The 24,211-nt window shown below is 38.6% G+C and overlaps 1 protein-coding gene across 1 annotated transcript; it reads left to right on the top strand.

Moving 5' to 3' along the window:
• Positions 1 to 1,138: 1,138 nt before the first annotated feature.
• On the top strand, positions 1,139 to 23,379 carry LOC117301795 (gamma-aminobutyric acid type B receptor subunit 2-like). Its single transcript, XM_033785803.1, has 10 exons — positions 1,139 to 1,417; positions 15,714 to 15,854; positions 16,789 to 16,935; positions 17,698 to 17,805; positions 18,455 to 18,520; positions 19,349 to 19,549; positions 20,115 to 20,345; positions 20,984 to 21,047; positions 21,610 to 21,688; positions 23,349 to 23,379. The coding sequence occupies exons 1-10, from the start codon at positions 1,139 to 1,141 to the stop codon at positions 23,377 to 23,379; spliced, it is 1,347 nt and encodes a 448-aa protein (XP_033641694.1).
• Positions 23,380 to 24,211: the final 832 nt, after the last annotated feature.

The raw sequence follows: 24,211 nt of genomic DNA, 5'->3' as shown, positions 1-24,211 counted from the left end.
TATTAAAAAGTTGTTATCTTGAAATTCTTGTTGTAGTCGCCAAGTCTCAGTATTTATGATGTGTCCATTTATTACAGCCCTAAACTCCATGAAATAACACTTTGCTAGTATTCAACACAAGCATTGTGTATAATTATTATTACCAGTTTTAAAGGCACACAGTTTACATTAAAAATCGGTAAAATCTATACTTCAAAATTAGGTAATTATTTTACATGAGTGGATTTATACCCACCAATTCAGTAAAAAAAAATACCCAATATTGATGTAAAGTTTTACACAACTATTTACATTGTAATGCGGTAAAGTCTTACGTCACAATTAAGTAATATTTTACATGAGTGGGTTTACCCAACAATTCAGTAAAGAAAACTACCCAATATTTATGTAAACTTTTACACAGCTATTAAGCAAGATATTACCCAACGCCTGTTGGGTAAAGTTTTACCTAATAGTTATGGTGTTCGCCCACTACATCTAAAACAGGTAATATTTTACACAAGTTGTGTAATCTTTCCTCTGTGTGTAGAAGTGTTGAATAATTCACGATTAACAATACAGCGAGCAGATCGATTGACCAATCGGGGCGGTTCAATCTTTAGAATTGTTGAATATTTCATAGGACAGTTTTGGTTTGTATAAAATACACGTGGATCACTGTTTTCTACGTCACAGTGTGTCAGTAGGGACAAGACGTGCTCATTGTATTTGAATCCAAGCATCTTTAAAAACACTTGCACTGCTTGATTCAACAAATCTTCAAATGATTCAACATTATCTTCATGCACTCATTGCTTGAAACAAACATGCGAAGTAGTCAAGTATAGCCATATACAATTCTGTAGAACAAAATCAACACAATTTTTGAATCGAGTTTTGGATTCATATTTTACAGTCCCCTCTAATTAAACAAAAAATTCGCTAAGACTGGCCAAGGTTACCTCTTTACAACAGACAGAAAATATTAAACAAGAACAGCAAGAAATTACAAATAAATAAATTTGCGGGAACAACCAAGTGTATATCTCTTTTGAGTGAGTGTTGGCTCTGGAAAGAGTGTGGTCTCGACGTTTCGACCAGTACACTCTGCTCGTCTTCAGCTGAGTGTGTTTTCATCGCAGTCTTGGTTGGTGGAGTGATGGGTGGTGAGCAGAAGATGTTGAAGTGGAGGGCTGTACGGCTAGTCGGGTGCATCACAGCGCTCCTAGGCACCGGGGTAATCAGCGGGCAGGAGGTGCCGTTGCAAGGCTCGTTTGACGGCACAGTGGACCTCTACATGGGAGCCTTCTTTGCGTTCAAGAGGAGTCCAATGCTGTCGCTTCAGCCTGAAGTAGCTCAGACTGCGTTAGATCATGTCAACAGCTTAGCGGGAATACTTGATGGATATAGCCTACAAATGCGATGGAATTGGACCGGGGTAAGTTTTCTTAGTCAGCATTTAAATTGCCACATTTGGGAGGGAAAACACTTTTTTTAAAGAATCTTCCCGCCAGGGGAACTTGGAAACCTCACATGTCACAAGGGGATTTAAACACCAAGCTGGCAACAGCCCAATGCTGATGTAAAAGTAATACAAAAACACAATCAGATCAAGAAGGAATTTATCACATTTTGAATTGGTAAAAAAAAAAATAATAATAATAACAGTTCATGCGCCCCCTTAAAGCCATTGGACCCTTTCGGAAAAGAAAAGAAATTCACAGATTTACAAATAACTTACAGGGTTTACAGAAGGTAGTGGTGAAATACTTCTCTTGAAATATTATTCCATGAAATGCTTTACTTTTTGAGAAAACAGTAAAACAATATCAATTCTCGTTAACGAGAATTACGGATTTATTTTAAACACATGTCATGACACGGCAAAACGCGCGGATACAAGGGTGGGTTTTCCCGTTATTTTCTCCCGACTCCGATGACCGATTAAGCCCAAATTTTCACAGGTTTGTTATTTGATATAGAAGTTGTGATACACGAAGTGTGGGCCTTGGACAATACTGTTTACCGAAAGTGTCCAATGGCTTTAAGAAGGAACCGATCCGGGACACTTAAGATGGAATTTTGATTTTCATCGCCTGAGTAGTTTTATGTTGTCTTAAATTCTGCAAAAAGTAGAGAATAGCTATATAAATAACAATGCAACAAACTTAAACCGGTAAATAAGTGTAGATATAATCAGTGAAATGGAAATACATTTAAATTGTCGGGACGCTGTTTGTTTATAAATTTACAATATTATTGCAAGAAAATATTTAGGCCTAATGGCCTGACTTTTTGACTCTCGCAGAATCCTTGTCGAAGACTATTAATGACAACCCAATAAACATGAACAAGGCCCAACTTAATGGATCTGCTTATTGAAGCAGAAATCGGCGTTACGGAAGCAGGGAATTATGTGCTTTAGGCAAGCGAATTTCATGGGTTAGCGGCAAATTTTGGCGTATGTGCGTGCGTACTCTACGTTACTGGGCATTCAACGCTGACAAGGTTAGCGCATGGGAGCCTTCTACATGGGAGCCTTCTTTGCGTTCAAGAGGAGTCCAATGCTGTCGCTTCAGCCTGAAGTAGCTCAGACTGCGTTAGATCATGTCAACAGCTTAGCAGGAATACTTGATGGATATTGCCTACAAATTAGTGGAATTGGACCGGGTTAAGTTTTCTTAGTCAGCATTTAAATTGCCATATTTGGGAGGGAAAACACTTTTTGTAAAGAAACTTCCCGCTAGGGGAACTTGGAAATCTCCTATATCACAAGGGAATTAAAACACCAAGCTGGCAACAGCCCAAACCATCTCATACAAACATTGATTCGACGTTATTGATTATGAAATTGCACAAATCAAGAAATAATTCTGCTCGTTGTGAAATCAGCTTTGTGGATTTGAACCAACAACCTTGTGGTTGTAAGTCCCGCAGTCCAACCACTGGACCAAGTTTTGCTATAAATTGTGTTTGTAAAAGTTCATACATATTTCGATATCAGCAGTCAAAATTATACTTGTAATTTAGAACGGTTTTTCCTACTGTTTTTGTATACAGGACTGATGAACCACATCAATGGTTTATGTTAGTCTTTATATTTCTTTGCATTTCATTTAGTGAGACGCCGTGTTCTTTGTAGAGCGCAATATAAACGCCTTGTATTATTATTATTATTACTATTATGAAAGGGAATGCATACCTTTGGTGATTGCTAAAACAATTAATGGTAACAAACTTACTTAGTAAGAAAGCACTGCAGCTGTTGATAATGTATAGTATGTTTTGGGAACGATTTCTTTTAAAGAAATGTAGTTTTAGAGAAAGAGATTCAAAAACATCCCAACCTAAGAAACGTTTCTGCGTGAAGCGAGTCTCAGATGGTGTATTCCAATCACAGATTATCCTTCCTGCCTGGACAATATTGCTCCAGATTTTAGGGGATATCGCTACTTACTATATATACCTTGACAGGTTATTGTTTTATTGTATTAAATCTCCACGTAGGCCATACAAGATTAAAGCAACTACACAAAATGTATTTGCCCTTTCGAAATTTAAATTAACTAAAGGTTTCCCTCTCTGTTTTAGACATGACATTGAACATATTATTTACAGTGAATTTGTATAGTTGGTTCAGTAGCTGAAATTCCAATGTAGCTCACTTCATAGCAAAATAATCATGTAAATGTGTAACTGGACGATCGGTTTTAACCATGTAACAGACACACGCAAAGTTCTGACTTGCAAGTATCATACTCTACTGCGCATTACAAGAAATACAAACAAACATGCTGAGGTAAAAGTAATACAAAAACACAAACAGATCATGAAGGAATTTATCACATTTTGAATTGGTAAAAAAAAAAAATAATAATAATAATAATAATAATAATAATAATAATAATAATAATAATAATAATAATAATAATAATAATAATAATAATAATAATAACAATTCATGCGCCCTCTTAAGAAGGAACCGATCCGGGATACTTAACATGGAATTTTGATGTTCATCGCCTGAGTAGTTTTATGTTATCTTAAATTCTGCAAAAAGTAGAGAATAGCTATATAAATAACAATGCAACAAACTTAAACCGGTAAATAAGTGTAGATATAATCAATGAAATAGAAATACATTTAAAGTGTCGGGACGCTGTTTGTTTTCTTTCGCCTGAGTAGGTTTATAAATTTACAATATTGCAAGAAAATATTTAGGCCTAATGGCCTGACTTTTCGACCCTCGCAGAACCCTTGTCGAAGACTATTAATGACAACCCTATAAACATGAACAAGGCCCAACTTCATGGCTCTGCTTACCGTAAGCAGAAATCGGCGTTACGGAAGCAGGGAATTATGTGCTTACGGCAAGCGAAGTTCAAGGGTGAGCGGCGAATTTTGGCTTTTGTGCGTGCGTACTCCACGTAAATGGGCATTCTACGCTGACAAGGCAAGTGCGGAAATTCGGCGCCCCCCATAAGCGGGGAATCATGATCGTAAGCGCAGAATTCGGCGGTAAGCAGATTCATGAAATTTGGCAACAGTAACTAGGGTAACATAACCAGTGAAGTGGAAATACATGAACAGAGAGAGAGGATCAGAAAGTGCTCAGCAAAAAGCCAGGGGTGAACAATGAATAGCGAGACAAAAGGGGGGGGGTGGTGGGAAGAAAACACAAAGGGGGGGGAACAAAGGACATTATCGAGAATGGGAAGAGGGACAAAGAGTAATCAATTAGTGAATGAGGCCGACTAAAAAGAGGATCTTTGTGGGGGAAAAGGAGAAGACAAAGAGTAATAACCTTTGTCCTTACCGTCTCATTTTCCTCGCATTATCCCCCTTTTTAGCCTGCCTCGTTCACTAATAAACTATTTTTTCTCCCGGGTATTATGCTTGTGATATTTGTTCACAGGACTCGAGAAAGTACTGCTAACACACATCTGTGTATGGGTAAAAAAAAAATAATATTATTTATTAAGCATCTATTATATTTTTCCCCTCCCTCTTCCCCCTTGATAATGTCTTTTGTGTTTCCCCATTTTTGTCTCCCAGTTCATTGTTTATACCTCTTGTTTTTCTGCGCGCTTTCTGACTCCCCCTCCTCCTCCTCTCCGCCTCTCCTCCTCCTCTTCCCCTCCCCTCCTCTCCCCCTCTCCTCCTCCTCCCCTCCTCCCCCTCTCCCCTCCTCCCTTTCTCCTCCTCCTCCCCCCTCTCATCCCATCACTCTCTATTCATTGTATTTCCACTTCACTACTTACGTTTCCTTCGAGAAAGACTAATCTGTGATGGTCGAAACTATCGGTCCTCTTGGTTTCTAAGCAGTTTGCCAAAGCTGTTTCTATTTTCTCAATCTCAAATTCTGCGAGGTCAGTAACGAAGCTTGAGCTCAGACATTGTAAATTGAACAAAAATGAACCAAAAAAAACGAATTATTTTCACATGTGCGACGTGGACACATTGATTACTTTTGGGTATGTTTTTTTACAACAAAACATACGGAAAGGGTGGACAAACCAATCTAACTAGGCAAACTTATACGTGAAATTAATAATTCAATACTTTTTAAGCTTCCCCACCTGTTTCCCTTCGGGGGCCGCATGGATTTTTTATTTTTTTATATTTTTTTTTACCAAGTCAAACTAAGATTCAATTTATTCTTCCATTAGTATATAAAATTAGGTTTCAGATCTTTATTAGGCACTGGACACTATTGGTAATAACTAAAATAATTGTAAGCATATAGGCTTACTTGGTACGAGTAATGGAGAGCTGTTGATAGTATAAAACATTTGTGAGAAACGGCTCCCTCTGAAGTAGGTAGTTTTTAAAAAGCGGTAAAGTTTCACTTAAATATTAAAACACTTCTGAATGCATAGGCATCTGATAGCACACAAAGTTGTTTTATCTTTCATTATTTTATTGCATCTCCGATGCCCATTTAAGGCAAAGTTTTCACATGTTTGTTACTTTTATGCACAATGTTGTCATACACCAAGAGAGGAGTATGTAGTCTTTTACAATTATTACCAAACGTGTCCAGTGCCTTCAATATAGATTTCACCAAACAAAATTAGCTGAAATTTGATGCAATTGGTGGTGACAAAACAATTAAATAAAGATGTCGCAGTTGTTTCAGTACTTTTGGTTTTATAGAATTAACTCACGCGGATCTTGTGTTGGCAAAAGTACGGAGTCCGCGCCATGCTGCAAAAATATATAAATAATATGGAAAATAAACCGTGCGAAAGTCTCATCACCCTGCCACAATACCCAGCCAACTCACTGTGGGCATGTCTAATATTGATAGGACTTTAACAAAAGGGATCCGGGGAAAAGTCACACCGGGAACAGTCCTCCTTCGGTAAATTTTATGTACAAAACCAATGGGGACGTCTGAAAAATAAATTATGTCCAAATAATGGAAGAACAAAGAGAAGTCCTCGGTCTGCACCATAAACATGCGTGTCTGTGTGTGTGTGTGTACGCCGAAATTTTGTCAGCACGTTCGTGTGCACGGCATATAGCTCTGCGTGCAATGCGTGCAACGGAGTAGTCTAGGTTCCTAGACCATTGGTGTTGCGTGGTCACACACAACCAACGTTCCGATTATGCACGGCAAAAACTGTACACGCTTGTAATGAACGAACGCTAGCGGGCGCTCTGTTTCTCTGATTTCTGGATCGCCCCATGTCCTGTGCTCACCAAGGTCGAGGAAATTTGCAAATTGAAGGCGTGGCCAGACTATGCAAATGACTCGATAATTCATATTACGTGGTGGGTTGAAGATGACTATTCAAACTAGACCGAGTCAAAGGTCAATGTGATCGGCGCGCTATTTTTAACAATCTTTGCTCAAAGAGTAATTCCGTGGTCATTATAGGCCTATTAAAAGGAAAACAGTGAAATTTTAAGTATAGACTACCTATTCAGATAACGGATACGTGACGATTTGAAATCGTAAATAATGGTCAAAAATCGAACGTAAGATTATCATTCAGAGAGTCCGTGTAACGGACGCACATATGGCCCCACGGCGTGGAGCAATCGGAACGTGAAATAAGCCTTGTGGAATATCACGTACCGCCCATGCCGTGTCTCGTGGGCCGGGGTTGGAGGTGTTAAATCCCGGGCGCTATGAACTCCCAGCTTGCGGGTGTCGACTCCGTTGTTTCTTATGATCGCAACGTTCCAATATGCTCCATTTTGATTCATGGCCCCCTAATTTCTTTTTGTTATGAGTTTCAGGTAATTTTGATGATGTCAAAACGTAGGAATATCGCATCTACCTCCATGGTTATATCATGGTTATATTGACAGTGTTATTGTGTGAGTAGCTTAAAAATATTATGAGAATTTTTTATAAAAGGTTGAAATAAAAATAATGCTAAAACAAAATTCCCTCAAAGCATAATTTCGCCAAACAAAGTATTATTTTTTAATTCTGTGAATGAAGAGTTATTTTTGAGGTAATGATTAAACTGGGCAACTAGTGGAATTTATGACCTGACTATTCGCCTCAAATAACTGGGAGTTGAATAGCAGTAGTCGCCACCCGACAAGCAATCAAAATTTGCAATTTCTCATGAGTTGTTCCATAAGATATAGTTACGACTACATTCCAAAAAATATTATATGGTTACGTTCCAAGCTGCGCAGCTACTCGGCTACGTTTACGTTCAAAGATACGCTTAGGTCTACATTCCTTCAAGTTACACTATAATATCAAAAGGTATGTTTTCAAGCACGAGTCAAGCTACGCTCACATTCCAAGATACGCAGCTACGTTTGTGTTCCAAGATACGCTTAGGTCTACGTTCCTTCAAGTTACACTATAATATCAAAAGGTACGCTTTCAAGCCCAAGTCAAGCTATGCTTACGTTTAAAGATACGCAGCTACGTTTACGTTCCAAGATACGCTTAGGTCTACGTTCCTTCAAGTTACACTATAATATCAAAAGGTACGCTTTCAAGCCCAAGTCAAGCTATGCTTACGTTCAAAGATACGCAGCTACGTTTACGTTCCAAGATACGCTCAGGTCTACGTTCCTTCAAGTTACACTATAATATCAAAAGGTACGCTTTCAAGCCCGAGTCAAGCTATGCTTACGTTCAAAGATACGCAGCTACGTTTATGTTCCAAGATGCTACGCTTCAGTCCAAGATATGCTTACGTTCCAAAAAATGTCAACGTTCCAAGCTACTCAGCTACTCAGCTGCGCTTACAGATCTGCTTATGTTCCTTCAAGTTACGCTATAATATCAAAAGGTACGCTTTCAATCCCATGTCAAGTTACGCTTACGTTCCAAGATACGCAGCTACGAATTACGTTCAAAGATATGCTTACGCTCCAAAAGATACTGTTACGTTTTAAGCTACGCAGCTTCTCAGCTACGCTTATACACTCCAAGATATGTTTAGGTTACGCTACAATATCAAAAAGTACGCTTTCAATCCCGAGTCAAGCTACGCTTACATTCCAAGATCTGCAGCTACGGTTACGTTTCTTAATACATTCTCACAAAGACGCTTTTGAATCCCTCAAGATTTCCTTCCCCCAAGATTAAAAAACTTTCACTGTGAATAACACTACAGGGCCCACCAGTTAATATCTGTTTGGCAGAAAATACTGTACAAAATTTCTTTACTATCCAAAAATTTAGGTGGGCACTAGGCATAAGTCTACAACATTTCAAATTTAATTAAAAATTGGCTGGTAACCAGTTTCTGCTAAGCAATACTATTTTGTGCTAACTATAAGCAAATTGTTTAGCCAATACAGGCTTCATCAGTGTGGGCCCTGCCACGATCGCATTTCAAGCTGCATCATGGCAATGCAGTAGTCTGGATCTGGATGTTATACATAGAAAGGTTTGTGGTGGTACCGCAAACCTTTCTTTATCGTATTTCCACCATGTGGCAAAGTTTCAAATCCTACTGATCTGGACATTATTATACTCCGATAAAAACATATACCCACACACACATGCAGAGTAAACTGCGCCAATAAAGTATCTAAACACTTACAAATGGTCAGATATATCGGAACCTGAAACAGTTTGCCAAAAAATAATTATTCATTTCGAGTCACCGTTAATTTCTGCACATTTTGACACATCTTGTGTTGCGCTACGATGTTGTTTGGTGGATTTACGGGCACTTGAGTGGCTTAAGGTCGAATTTCGAAAGTTGCAAAAGCCCCTATTCAAGCTAAATCGTTGTATTGTGACGAGTAAGATCGGCGTTTCTTTTGCTCGCCTTTTATAAATGATGTTTTTTTGGTCGCGTTTTGGATAAATCGGTTGCGATGATCATACTCACCAATAATTGTCAGTAACCAAGCAAAGGGGTCAAAGATGGGAGGCATACAACAATGGTAAGACATGGAAAGGTGTTTCAAGATAACAGGAAAGATGGCTCAAACGACCAAACAGGATAGAAGCCGGTACGTCGATGCGAGCTGCAGCTCATCAGGTAAAAACGTCACCAGCGACGGTCAGTAAATGGTGGAATCGCTACCAAGCTCAGGGAAATGTGGACGACCTGCCAATGAGTGGCCGTCCGAGGGTGACTTCTGCAGCAGAAGAAGAAAGTGAACAAGTCCATAAAGCCTGACACCACTCTCGCGGGGTTTGCGATGCATCCTGATCAGGAAATGGCAGGGGATTGACCAGGGACAGATCAGAGGTCTCATTGAGAGTATGAGAAGACGACTCCTTGCCGTTCAGGACAGTGATGGAGGACACACCAAGAATGGAGGACAGGATAACAGCAGTTTTAGAGTTAAAGATACGGCAATTAATTTCATGGTCATGTAAACGAAACGAGTTTGTGTCTTTTGTCTTGATTTTGTCCGAGTGTGATGCTTATGTGAGTTCCCTTTTGGAATTGGGGTAATAGGGGCTTTTGCAACTTTTGAAATTCGACCTTAAGCCACTCAAGTGTCCATAAATCCACCAAACAACATCGTAGCGCAACACAAGATGTGTCAAAACGTGCAGAAATTAACGGTGAATAGAAACGAACAATTATTTTTTTGTATACTATTTCAGGTTCCGATAAATCTGACCATTAATTTTGTAAGTGTTTAGATACTTTATTGGCGCAGTTTAGTATAGCAAAAGTCATGCAACGCATTACTGCGTGCATTTACACTGCATGCACAACACTGATGAATTATTCATGAGCCAACCGCAACGCAGCCTCTGATTGGCTCCACCGGAAAGTCGGGGGAGATTTGCCGAAAAACAATAAAAAAGTTAAGACCCGTCGTTGCAAATGTCCTAGACCTTGGTGAGCACAGGAAATCAGAGAAACAGAGCGCCCGCTAGCGTTCGTTCATTACAAGCGTGTACAGTTTTTGCCGTGCATAATCGGAACGTTGGTTGTGTGTGACCACGCAACACCAATGGTCTAGGAGCCTAGACTAGCAACGGAGAGCCAAACGACCATTATTTACAAGACTGAACAGAGATCGTATTTACTGACGATTGGTGAAGTTTCATGTCAGAATTCAATAAAACTTTCATATAAAGACGGAAATTATATACTTCAAATACTGCCGAGTGCCCCAAGTTCCAAACTTATTTCGTTTGCTGTAGTGATATCCAAAAGCAAAAAAAAAGTGCATTTACAATGTATATGCATTATGCTTTTTGTGTGTTATTATGAAGGCGGGCGTCACTGACAAGCAAAAGAGACAACGTTTCCAGGCATTATAAGTTTTATTTTTACACTCATGCCAGCACAATCTCTGCATACAAATAAACTTTTAAAAAACGCTGTGAAATTTCATGAATTATTCCTTCAATGTTCAAACTAGGCTTCCGAATCTACAGACATCACGCATCAAATTTACCACAAGTTTGACACTAAATGAATTTTGATTTAAAATTGATTTAATAAAGATGCCACTCGCGTGTTTCAAAGCAATTTCAGGTTTTGCTCTTTCTAAGGAATGCACGCGTTTTTGAAGTTGACATGAGAACAAATTTTAAATTAAATTAATGTTTTTTGTAAAATGTTGAGGGCAAACAAATTAACTATACACTACGTGACAAAGGCGTTCCCTTGGCACTCGCGAATGGACGTTGAAAAAAAGTAAAGAAAGGGGTGAGACCGCACAAAACACCATCGCACAAACTATTGTAAAGAATTTTAAATTAGATAAAAATTACAGTTAATTGACATCAATGGAACAGAACAACAAGTAAAAATAAAAAGTATTCGTGTTTACCTTAATTACATCAGATTAAAGGCAGTGGACACTATTGGTAATTACTCAAAATAATTATTAGCATAAAACCTTACTTGGTGACAATTAATGGGGAGAGGTTAGTGGTATAAAACATTGTGAGAAACAGCTCCCTCTGAAGTGCCATAGTTTTGGAGAAAGAAGTAATTTTCCACGAATTTGATTTCGAGACCTAAAGTTTAGAACTTGAGGTCTCGAAATCAACCATCTAAACGCACACAACTTCGTGTGACAAGGGTGTTTTCTTCTTTCATTATTATCTCGCAACTTTGATGACCGATTGAGCTCAAATTTTCACATGTTTGTTATTTTATACATATGTTGAGATACACCAACTGTGAAGGCTAGTCTTTGACAACTACCAATAGTGTCCACTGCCTTTAAGTTCAATATTATTTTCCTAATTAAATATTGAATTCGGTTTGACGAGGAAAATGTACGAGACAAGCAGGGCCGTCTGGCAATAAAACGGTCTTCGGTCAAAGACCATTCAGCCGGCTATCTGCCTTAAAGGCAGTGGACACTATTGGTAATTATTCAAAATAATTATTAGCATAAAACCTTACTTGGTAACGAGCAATGGGGAGAGGTTGGTAATATAAAACATTGTGAGAAATGGCTCCCTCTGAAGTGAAGTAGTTTTCGAGAAAGAAGTAATTTTCCACGAATTTGATTTCGAGACCTCAAGTTTAGAACTTGAAGTCTCGGAATCAAGCATCTGAAAACACACAACTTCGTGTGACAAGGGTGTTTTTCTTCTTTTCTTTCATAGTTATCTCGCAACTCCGACGACCAATCGAGCTCAAATTTTCACAGGTTTGTTATTTTATACACCAAGTGAGAACACTGGTCTTTGACAATTACCAATAGTGTCCAGTGTCTTTAAATGGTCTTAGCTTGGTCAGTCATTAGGCCCGTTGCAATTATCCGGTCTAAAGGCCCGGTCCCACTGCAGCGATAACGAGAACAATAACCATCACTTCGAAAAGAGAATGCATTATATTGGTTGAATGGTTTGAATTGGTTTAATGTACAGAAAACTAAGGAGATGATTTTTGATTTTCGACGAGGTGCTGAGACACATGACCCTCTCACTATCAATAACTGCATTGTAGAAAGAGTCAATGAATATAAGTATCTTGGAACTGTAGTGGATGATCAACTGAACTGGAATAGGAATACTGAAACGATATACAGTAAAGCTAACCAACGTTTGTACTTTTTGAGAAAACTGAAGAAATTTCATGTAGACCGATCTATCTTGCGTTTATTTTATCAGTCCTTGATACAGAGTGTTTTAACTTTTAACTTAATATGTACATACGGTTTACTTTCACAGCAGAGTAAGAAGAAATTTGACAGGGTAAAGAAAAATGCTCAGCGGATCATAGGTTTAATCTTGCCATCCTTGGATATAGAATTTGAAACAAAAATGGTTGCCAAGTTAAGTACAGCAATGAAGGACCCGACCCACCCACTTTTTAATTGCTTTGTTTTTAATCGCTCTGGTATTAGACTCCGTCCACCACAAACAAAATCACTTCGTTTTCGACAATCCTTTGTTCCCAATTCAATTCATCTTTTTAATTCTTTAGTCAAACGGTAATTACTTATTTTTTAACTGTACCACAAATTAATGTTTTGTATAATTTTAAAGTAACTTGTAAGTATTGTCAGTAATCTATTCCAATCATTCGCTGTAATTTTAGCAATATACAATTTTTTCGTGGTTTTGTATTGTGCTTTACATTTTATTGTTCGGTTTTATGAACATGTTTATTATAATAATAATAATAATAATAATTTTTTAATGTCTCCAATTGCCAATGGAAAACAATTATCTGTATATGTTATGCGGACAATAAAGAATTATAATCTAATCTAATCTAATGAGCGTCTGCGTATTAATTCTGCGTGGAGCAATTCAATCAATAACAATGCGTTCTCTGTGCGTCGTGATCGTTATTGTTCTCGTTTATTGCTGCAGTGTGACTCGGCCTTTAGATAAGTCAGCGAAATGTAATGCAATATAAACAAAGGCCCATTACTAAAGCTTTCAATTATGACAGGCCAACATTTTGTAAACGAGCCGTAACGACAATTAGTGATGACCTTGAAAAAGTACAACAAAAATGTGAGGCAACCAGCCTTTGTCTGATCTGAGCGGAGAAAAATGGACACTGTAGAGAAATTTACACTACAATGTATCATCACCATAATGGTGTAAACTATTTCTTAATGTACGGTCTCATCTAAGAACTCTATTCATCAAAATTAATCATCTACGGCTACTAAACTAACGGACTAATGCAACGCCATCTTAAAAAGTTAGACGGCTATAGCGCATAGACCGGTTCGAGACCGTTTGGTGCAATCCGCCCTAGGGACTTGAACCAACGACCTCGGCGCTATACCAACTGGATTATCCACCCCTATGTGTGCGTTCTTCTGTTGATACTATCTTTGACTGGGGGTGCATGCCGGCTAGTATTGGTTGGTGACGTAAATTGTGTTATGCTACTCTCACACTTGGGCGAATATTCTTGCGAATATGGATATTTGAAATTCGCGGTGAATTCGCCCAAAATTTGCGAATTGATAGTACATATTTTCACGTTCGCCCTCGGTCACCCCTCGACCTGTCGAACCAATATGTTACGAATTTTTACGAATGCTTAACAATGCTAGCCAATGATTGCCAATGCCTTACAATAGCTTACGAAAGTTGCCAACGCTTACGCGCGCTTTACCAACGTTACCAATGGCTACCAATGCTTACGAAAATCCACGGCGAATGACTGTCTTCGCAACATTCGCTGAAATTAAAAAGCTCTTCCCAATGCTGTTTCACACTGTTGCGAATAATATTAGAGTGAATTTGCTTACGAATGAAAATATTTTACAATCGCTCATACTTCGCAACATTCGCCGTGACTTTGTAAGCGTTCGTATCAGTCAATTTACAAACCGGTTTGTTAATTTCAGCGAATGTTGCGAAGACGGTCATTCGCCTCGACATTCGTTAGCATTGGTAAGCCATTGTTAACGTCTGTAAAGCATGCGTAAGCTGTGGCAACGTTCGTAAATGCACTCGTAAGGCGTTTGTAACCTTCGCGGGTCCCCTTTCTTACAAATGTGGTGTTGCTGTTTGTCAAACGAACAAGTTGCCAGAGCGAGATTCGCCCCGGTATTAATAGCAATCGCGGAAATTAGTCAGAAAATGGCAAGACATTGGCAACGATGGTAAGACATTCGTAACATTCCTAAGTGCATTATTAACGTTTGTAAGCCCTTTCGTAAGCATTCGCAAGCATTCGTAACATTCGCTAGCAATCGCTTCATTTGTTTGAAATTGTTGGTAAGCTCAGTCGCGAAGTGCGCAACGTTCGTTGCGTATTAAAGGCATTGGCTAGCATGGTCAAGCGCTGGTAAGCATTCGTCATATATTGTTAAGGAGAGGTCGAGCGACGACCGAGGGGTGACCAAATGAAAATGAATATTCATATAACATCCAAGCATTTGCATTTTTCTGTGACATCCACCATCCAATCGCAATTGTTTGGCGTATTCACCGCGAATGTTAACATTTTTATTCGCAAGAATATTCGCCACATTTTGATTGAGTGATCTTCGAAAAGAGGTGGAGAATGACTAGTGAACGTTCCGAAATTGTCACCAACGCTTACGAAACACGGCGAATGTTGCGAAGTTTGAGCGATTGTCAAATAATTCCATTCGTAAGCCCATTCGCTAGCATAATTTCCCTAGTGTGAGAGTAGCATTAAGGTAGTTGCCAAAATCGCAACATGAATATCTGTCCGCAAAACGAATTACTGGAGAAGAGATATCTGTATTACACAAACATCTGGATCAAAACTAACATTGATGTTTGTACTGCTTAAAAAGCTTTGACTACCACAAAGTTTTTTTTATTCAATTCGCCAGGCACACAACAAGGCCTGAGAAGGCCATTTCTAGGTGTGGACTACAATCATTTTTTTTTTCAGGACAAAAATACTCTTGAGCTGGGTTAAAGCGTAATATCGCAGGGGAATAGTTGCAGTGGCTGAGGGTTAAATTCAACTTCGGCGAGAGAGTTTCCGGGGAATGGAAAGAATGCAATCAGCGAAAGGTGAAACTATGGGTGCGTTCGTTTAGCTTCCCTGGGTCGACCCCGGTCTTCCCCCGGTGCTTTCGAATAGCTTTGACGTTATTCCAGGGGCTCACCCGGGTCAGCCCCAGTGCCCTGCCCGTGGAGTTGCTAACTTGGGGTCTAGCCCCAGGTGCATGACGTCACCACGAGAGCGGTGAGTGATCGTTCGTTTAGCTCTTGTATTAGGGGCTCACCCGATTGAGCACCGCGGGGTAAACCCAGGGAAGCTAATCGAACGCACCCTATATAGTGGACCCCTCCCCTTACCTTCTCGCCGATACTCATTTTCTTCTAAGATTCTACCGATTTCTTTCCAACTTCACAGGCTGGAGACCCAGAGGAGGGTTTACGACACCTATACACTCTAGCCTACACAGGCCCACCTGTACCTATAGCATGGGGACCTATCGTATCAGTAGAGGCTCTCGCGGTCAATCAAGTTGCCTCTAGATATCATATTGTTCAGGTAATTATTAACGATAGATCTATATAGCATTTGAGGCATTGAATGGTGAGATATCAATATATTTTTGGTTTGCGGTAATACCATGTTACCAGATACATTTTTTTTTGTATACCTTCCGCCCGGAGTAGATTTATCGGATGTTCGGGAGACTTCTTCTGTAAAGAACTGTCCTGCTTTTTAACTACTACCCGGGCGGAAGGTATACAACAAAAATTGCTGTGACTTCTGCTTTAGCTTATAATATGATCGTAATTAACTGCACTACCGCGGAGTCAGTTCTTGTATTGGTCTCAACGTTTCGACTAGCTTGCTCTAGTCATCGTCATCGATCACAAACATGATTAACCCTGGACCAGGGTTTATTGTCGCATCCAAAGGAAAAATCAATCACTGTTAAGTATCTTCATCTACGATTTGTTGTTATTGTATGCTATACTTTGCTTTGCTTTGATCAACTAGTAATGATAATAATATCGAATGATAATAATATCGAAGTCTTATATAGCGTATCTACAAACAAAGTACTCGATGCGCTTATAGTATAATATTATTACAAAGACCCAATTATATAGTACCTTATTATGGTTTACAAGGTGTTAAAGTGCATTCAGCAGCCACAGCAAAGAACACCGGGGCGAACCCATTCTCTTTTCGATAAGTGTACTTGGTTATTTGACGTGCGTTACACAACACACGGGACCATCGGCTTAACGTCCCATCCGAAGGATGAAGCATTGGTTAAGGGTCTTGATTAAGGACACAAGTAACACGACTGTAACTCGAACCCACACTCTACTGATCAGAGACACCAGAGTTTGAAATCGGTGCTTTCAACCGCAAGGCAACGACACTTCAACTAGTTCCCTAAATAAACCTCGTTCGAAAAATCGTGTTACTGTTGTTTTTCCTGGAGGTTGGTTTAACTTCGTCACAGAAGTTAGAGGACAGGTCTGTGTATCCATACACCGTACGAGCAATCCACACCGCAGCACAAGTGTATACAGCACAAGTGAAAGTGCTTAAGAAGATGGGCTGGCGTCGAGTGGCGTTCATTTACGAGGAGTCCCAACACTTTGCGGAGGTGAGCTTTCTAAGATGTATACATAGACCTCTTGCATGTGACGTCACACGCCAAAACAGCGCCCCCAATGAAAGAAAGAGCGACAATTAGATTGGTCCCCTGTCTTTATTCGCAAGTATAACCACATGCACTGGTCTTACAGGTCCAATTACTTCAATTATTTAATTGGCAGAACGTGCTGCCACATAAGCTTTCTTTGAGATTGGTCAGAGGTAATGTGTCAGCATGCACTTTCGACCATCTGCATACAGCGTGCGTTATTATACGCATATTGACTGGCAATGAGGTAACTAGTGTACGTCTATTCCCCCGAGGGACTTTGAGCGACTAGAAGAGGGACCTATTTCATGAGGCCAAAGGCTGAGGGAAATAGGCCCCTCTTCTCACTCATAGGCCCGATGAGGAATAGGCGTACACTAATTACCGAATTATGCCAGTCAATATGTGTTTTATAACACACCTCGGTCTTAAATGTGAAATCTGGAGATTGAAAGGAAGTTTTGTAGTTGCTGTTCACGGTTCAAGTCAAGAGAGGGCGTCTTAAACCAGGCACTATTTTCAAAGACTAGTGCCCGGCGGGTACTATTCCCGCAAAACACGCGCACGCGATCACTAGACTATATTAGTTCATCCCACGTGACCGTGTTTCAGCCAACCAGAATACAGAACAAGCAAGAGGTGTGTTATATAATACGGTGTAGTGTTTAAATGCTGTTCTTTGCAATTTACGACTGTTTTTATTTTTTCATTGTTAATTGGCAGCAAATGGAAACATTTCGGCTCGTCTTGGAGGCTAACGATATGCAGGTTGTTTTGTCTGAGCGAGTCAAAGATTTATCCAAATTTGACTTCCATCTTCAGAGTATCAAGGTAATTTGTTTTTGGGGTGTTTTGATGAAAAATTGCCTAACACCACAAGGCCGGACAGCCAGTTCGAGATGAGGGAGAAAACGGCTCCCTCTGAAGTGACGTAGTTTTCGAGAAAGAAGTAACTTTCCACGAATTTGATTTCGAGGTCTCAAAATCAAGCATCTGAAAATACACAACTTCGTGTGACAAGAGTAATAATAATAATAATAATAATAAGACTTGTAATGCGCACATATCCACCCTGCTGGGTGTTCAAGGCGCAGTAAAACCAAAAACAAAACCAAAACAAAACACAACACAAAGAAAAACAGACACAACAAAATTAGTCATTGAAAACCTGTGACATAAGATAAGTTTTGAGAAGAGACTTGAATTTTGCAGTACAAAGACAAGATCGAAGATTAAGTGGTAGAGAGTTCCAGATGCGTGGCGCGGCTGAAGAAAAAGACCTGTTTTTCTTTCATTTGTATCTCGCAACTTCGACGACAAATTAAGCTCAAATTTTCACAGGTTTATTATTTTATGCATATGTTGAGATACACCAAGTGAGAAGACTGGTCTTTGCCATTTACCAATAGTGTCCATTGTCTTTACAAGATGATTGCTACAATTATAAGTTTTACAGTTTGTATTTTCTTTACATTTCTAGCGCCAAGATGCACGAATCATATTTCCCGGCTTCTTCCAACATGAACTGCTGAAACTGTTCTGTCAGGTATGGATTTTCTGCTGAATGTTATGTGGAAATAAGTAATAACAAATAAATAATCCACCATCAGGCTACTACAAAGTATTTCTATTGTGCGAAATACCTTGGGACTACCTAAAGACATACCTAATTGCCCTACAATATAAAGTTTTTTTTTTTTTTGGGGGGGGGGTGGCATCTTGTCCCAGGTAAATATCGCAAAATAATTTTTTGACAAGAAAGTCAGTGGTAGCCTTTAAAGACAGTGGACACTATTGGTAAATGTCAAAGATTAGTCTTCTCACTTGGTGTATCTCAACATATGCATAAAATAACAAACCTGTGGAAATTTGAGCTCAATCGGTTGTCGAAGTTGCGAGATATTAATGAAAGAAAAAAACACCCTGGTCACACAAAGTTGTGTGCTTTCAGATGCTTGATTTCGAGACCTCAAATTCTAAACTTGAGGTCTCGAAATCAAATTCGTGGAAAATTACTTCTTTCGCGAAAACTACGTCACTTCAGAGGGAGCTGTTTCTCACAAAGTTTTATACTATCAATCTCCCTATTACTCGTAATCAAGAAAAGTTTTATGATAATAATTATTTTGAGTAATCATAATCACCAACAGTGTCCACTGCCTTTAAAGACTATTACACTAATTACATACACAAATGCCAGAGATTTCGTTACCACCCAATCAGATGTATGCAATTAGTGGTCTTGAAGTTGTACAACTACATTTTCTTGTGTTATCTATCACACCAAAAAAGGCTGTAGTTAAAACAGAGTTTGGGTTATCATTGTGAATAAAACGTGAACATTGACATGTGTTTTTCCGGCTTTGCTTTAAAGGCGTACATTTCTGGAGTTTATGGAGCTAAGTATGTGTGGGTAGCACCAGACTGGGCAACCTCTGTGTTTTGGCTGAACGCCCCTCAATCAGTCATTGACCCTTGCACGCAGGAGCAGATAACATCAGCCGTTAACTCTACTCTGTTATTCAATGGAAACCCTCGACGGGTGCAGCCAGATGAAGTGAACTTCAATGGAGTGGTGAGTACCAATCATAATGGATACATACCGAGAGCTAACACGCAATTGCAAACTTAAACTAGCTCTAGCTTAACCACTAGTTCGTGACACTGGCAGTTAGCACTTGGCTAAGCATTCTTCAAAGTTCTCTGCGTATGATTTTTAATTAAACCACATTTTCCTTGACTTGAGAAACAACATGTTTACAAGTTTTAGTAGCATAGGCAAGGTCGTTATCCGCTGGAGTTTTTACGACACAAACTGGTCCGCTGTTCCAAAGAAAACCCACACAATTTGAGATATGTTTCAGACCAACCTACTTTTTCAAATATAATTTTGTGTTGACGTTTCAGAAGCCCCTTCCTGATCATTATGATCATTATCACTACTACAACAACGAGCAATGGAAAGTTCATTTGTTCTGACTTGAGAGAAACAACATATTTACAAGTTTTAGTAGCATAGGCAAGGTCGTGTATCCGCTGGAGTTTTTTACGACACACACTGGTCCGCTGTTTCAAAGACAATTTGAGATATCTTTCAGACCAACTATTGTTTTCAAATATAATTTTTGTTGACGTTTCAGAAGCCCCTCCCTGAACATTATCAGTACTACAACAACGAGTTCCCTGACGACTCTGTGCTTTATTACACCTATGACGGTATTATAGCCATAGCATTAATTCTCAATGCTTCCATAGCTGACCTGCAGCGTCTTGATCCTCCACGACGACTCGAAGATTTCAGCTACTCCGATGACGAGATGGCTAGAGTCATTCTGAAGAACGCTGACAACCTCGTATTCACGGGATTATTGGTAAACAGTTTACTACTACTTATGTTTTACAAAATTCAAACAGCTTAAAAGCACAGGACACCTTTGGTAATTGTGAAAGACCAGTTTTCTTACTTGGTGGTTCCCAACATATGCATAAAATAACAAACCTGTGAACATTTTGACTCAATTTGTCTTCGAAGTTGCAAGAGAAAAATGAAAGAAAAAATACCCTCGTCGCAATACTTTGTGTGCTTTGTATAATTAAAGGCTTCATGTCTGAAGTTTGTGAATTTGAGAGAGAAATTACATCTTTCTCAAAAATGAAGTTACTTTAGAGGGAGTCGTTTCTAAAAATGTTTTTAATATCAATAACTCCATTTGCTCGGTACCAAGTACGTTTTTATGCAACAAATTATTTTAAGTTTGAGCAATGTTGTCCATCTCAGTGCCTTTAAACTTTCTGTTTAACGTCAGGAAAAGAAACTAGCTTTGGAAAACGTACGAAATTCAACATTGCAAATGAGGGTTTTTTTTTTTTTTTTTTAATGCGAAATAGTGCATCATGTTTTGCCAATAATTTGGCCTTGCATTTTATTGTATTGTTCAAGAGAAAATTCCACGAGTAAAGCCAGTCTACAATGATCTCATAATCTACTTTACCGTTCCATTTCTTGCAGGGAAAATTTTTGATTGAAAGAGGACAACGCCAAAGCGAGAGAGTTTATATACAGCAAGCCCAAGGTTTAAAAATAAGACATTCTTCATTTAATTTAAGATTCGTTTTGTAATGGAGCTTTATTACATTTTCAATAAAACGAATTTTAATAATCCGATGTCTATGTTCTTACTTTTACTAATCCATTTTGGGATTATGCAGTTTATGGGGTCAAGATTACGTACAGTTGACAATATTGGTAATTGTCAAAGACTAGCCTTGATAGTTGGTGTATCTCAACATATGCATAAAGTAACAAACCTGTGAAAATTTAAACTAAATCGGTCATCGAACTTATAATGAAAGAAGAAAACACCCTTGTCACACGAAGTTGTGCGCGTTTAGATGGTTGATTTCGAGACCTCAAGTTCTAAATCTGAGGTCTCGAAATCAAATTCGTGGAAAATTACTTCTTTCTCGAATACTATGGCACTTCAGAGGGAACCGTTTCTCACAATGTTTTATACCATCAACCTCTCCCCATTACTCGTCACCAAGAAAGGTTTCTTATGCTAATAATTATTTTGAGTAATTACCAATAGTGTCCACTTCCTTTAAAATCGACATCTCTCTTTTGTTTTGTTACAGGGGAACATGTTGAGACAGTGATGGTTTACGTGACAAACTCGCAACAGCTTCTCAATTATGGAGACACTGGCATCAAATGGCAAGGTAGACTATGTAGACATAATCTGCCCCGCTGGTTTATAATTTGTATAAGGTCCTGTAATTTGTTGTAAATGTTTTCAGGATACCTGTTTTTCTTGTCTCCTTGTTTGCAGTTTGTCTGCCTAGGTTGTTGTCTAGTCTTGGTTTAATCTGACAACCTCCTCTCGTTATTTTGGTTTTCGAGCGACAAGTAATTTTCCACTGAAATATTTGAATTTGATTCCGAGACCCCATAATTAGATTTTGAGCTCTCAAAATCAAGCATGTCAAAGCACACAGCTTCATGTGACAAGGGCGTTTTTTTTAAATATTATTATCTCGTAACTTCGACGACCATTTTTTTTCTTTTTGTTTTTGTTTACATAATTTGTTGAGATACACCAAGTCTTTGACAATTACCAAAGGAGTCCAGCGTCTTTAAAATGCGGACTCCCTTGTAATTTTCTACACAAACAAAATTTACAGCAGGGGAAAGAGGGAAGATACAATTCATTGTTGATAATATTGCCTGTGGCACCACTTCCCGACGTAAGATTTCCAGGTCTTGGTGGGCTTTTACATAGCAATCGTCTTTTCGTAAGCAACTCCCATCACCTGACCCTGTTTAGTTGTTGTTCAAAGCTATAGCCCCTGTGGTCACCTTGACATTCTCATTGAGGGATTGGATAAACAAATTCGTTGGAACCCGTTGTGGATTTCGATCATACCATGGAGGAATGATCATACAAAGTTGCATATATAAAAAAAAACTACGAAACTAACCTTTGATAACGTCATATCAAAAAGTGGTAGCGTTTTTTGAGATATTGCCGAAAATCGGGAACGTTTTATGTCCACGCAGAAAAAAACCAATCCGTAAATAGAATACAAGAACAAACTGTTCATTTTCCTCCTACTTCCGTTGGGCTTTTAAAATGCTCGAGACGAGACTATTTGGCCATCGGCAACTTGATTTGCAGTTACAAACAAATAGATTCGAGGCCCTCGAAAACAATGTTGTTAACCAAACTTTAATTGTATGTGTATAATGATTTTTCCTTTATATCGCCTTCTCAGATTTTCACTCACTTGGTATGCCTTTTGTCCCCATCCATTCGCCCTGTTCTTTTTATGTGCTTGCTTATTCGACGTTCAATTGTTTGTTATATAGTATTTAGTCCCTGCTATGGCCCCAACTAAATTACTTCTTAACTTATAAAAAAAAATTGTATTTCTGAATGGGTTTTTTCTGTAATTTTTAACAAAACTCATAATTTGTTGAGATACACAGATTTTCACTCACTTGGTATGCCTTTTGTCCCCATCCATTCGCCCTGTTCTTTTTATGTGCTTGCTTATTCGACGTTCAATTGTTTGTTATATAGTATTTAGTCCCTGCTATGGCCCCAACTAAATTACTTCTTAACTTATAAAAACAAATTGTATTTCTGAATGTTTTTTTTCTGTAATTTTTAACAAAACTCTTTCTGAATGTTTTTTTTCTGTAATTTTTAACAAAACTCTGTTTTTTTGAACTCAATTCAACCTAAAGCTGTAAAGTTTGAATGATTTCAATAAACCAATAATAAAATGTAAACAAAAATATATATATAACAAAAATGCTTACTCTTGGTGGCGCCCTTTTTGTTACAATTATTTTGTTATTGTTATTTCATCAGGTGGCCACGTTCCGGTGGATGGTGTGACTAAACAGGAAATGACTCTTGAAATCTCTTGGAAAACCCGAGCGGTTCTGTTCTCTTTAGCATCATTTGGCTCCACTATGGCACTGGTGTTTCTCTTCATTAACATTCGATTTAAAAACAAAAGGTCTGCAAATTTACATCATTTAGGGCCCATGGTAAATGATTTCTTTTCAATTAAAGCCACTGGAAGTAATTACTCAAAATTACTGTAGCATAAAAACTTACTTGGGGAAAAAAAAGCAACGGAGAGCCGTCTAAAACATTATGAGAAACGCCTCCCTCTGAACTTTTTTTCTTTCTTTCTAAGAAAGATGTAATTTTTCACTCAAATATTAATAGACTCAAGGCTTGAAACCTTTTATTAGGCATATCTGAAAGCACACACATTTTTGTGCAACAAGGTTTTTTTCTTCTTTCATTATTCTCTTGGAACTTTACTGACAAAATAATTGGAGTCAAAATATTCACACATTTTCGAAATCGAGCCCAGGCAAGGACTTCCAAACAGATATAAAACAAAACGCGGATTGAAGCTTGTAGCTTTCTGGATGGACAAGAAAAACGTACTTTACGGAAACCCATAGGCATCCACATGGAAGATGCCTACTTTGTTTTTGCGACAATGCGAGACTTTGAAAAGCTTAATGGCAGTAGACGTACAAGTCCATTTGCGTAGTTCTATATTATAGGCTTTTACACCTTACCAAAAAAAAACAATGGATTCACTTGGTAATTCCGCTACCACATAGCGTCCCGAAAGTTAGACCAAAACTAGTGACTGTTTATTTTGCTGTTTCAGTAAGTTCGCTTCTATCTGTTTTAACAATATTTTATTT

Source organism: Asterias rubens, chromosome 17 (genome assembly GCF_902459465.1).
Source record: "Asterias rubens chromosome 17, eAstRub1.3, whole genome shotgun sequence".
Classification (NCBI taxonomy): Eukaryota; Metazoa; Echinodermata; class Asteroidea; order Forcipulatida; family Asteriidae; genus Asterias; species Asterias rubens.
This window is presented reverse-complemented; position numbering and strand designations above follow the sequence as displayed.

Bases quoted from the DNA above. Each gene is read 5' to 3' on its own strand.
- LOC117301795 (XM_033785803.1), top strand. From the start codon at position 1,139: ATGGGTGGTGAGCAGAAGATGTTGAAGTGGAGGGCTGTACGGCTAGTC. The intron at 15,855-16,788 runs GTAATTATTAAC...ACTTCGTCACAG, and splicing joins CTAGATATCATATTGTTCAG to AAGTTAGAGGACAGGTCTGT. The intron at 16,936-17,697 runs GTGAGCTTTCTA...GTTAATTGGCAG, and splicing joins AGTCCCAACACTTTGCGGAG to CAAATGGAAACATTTCGGCT.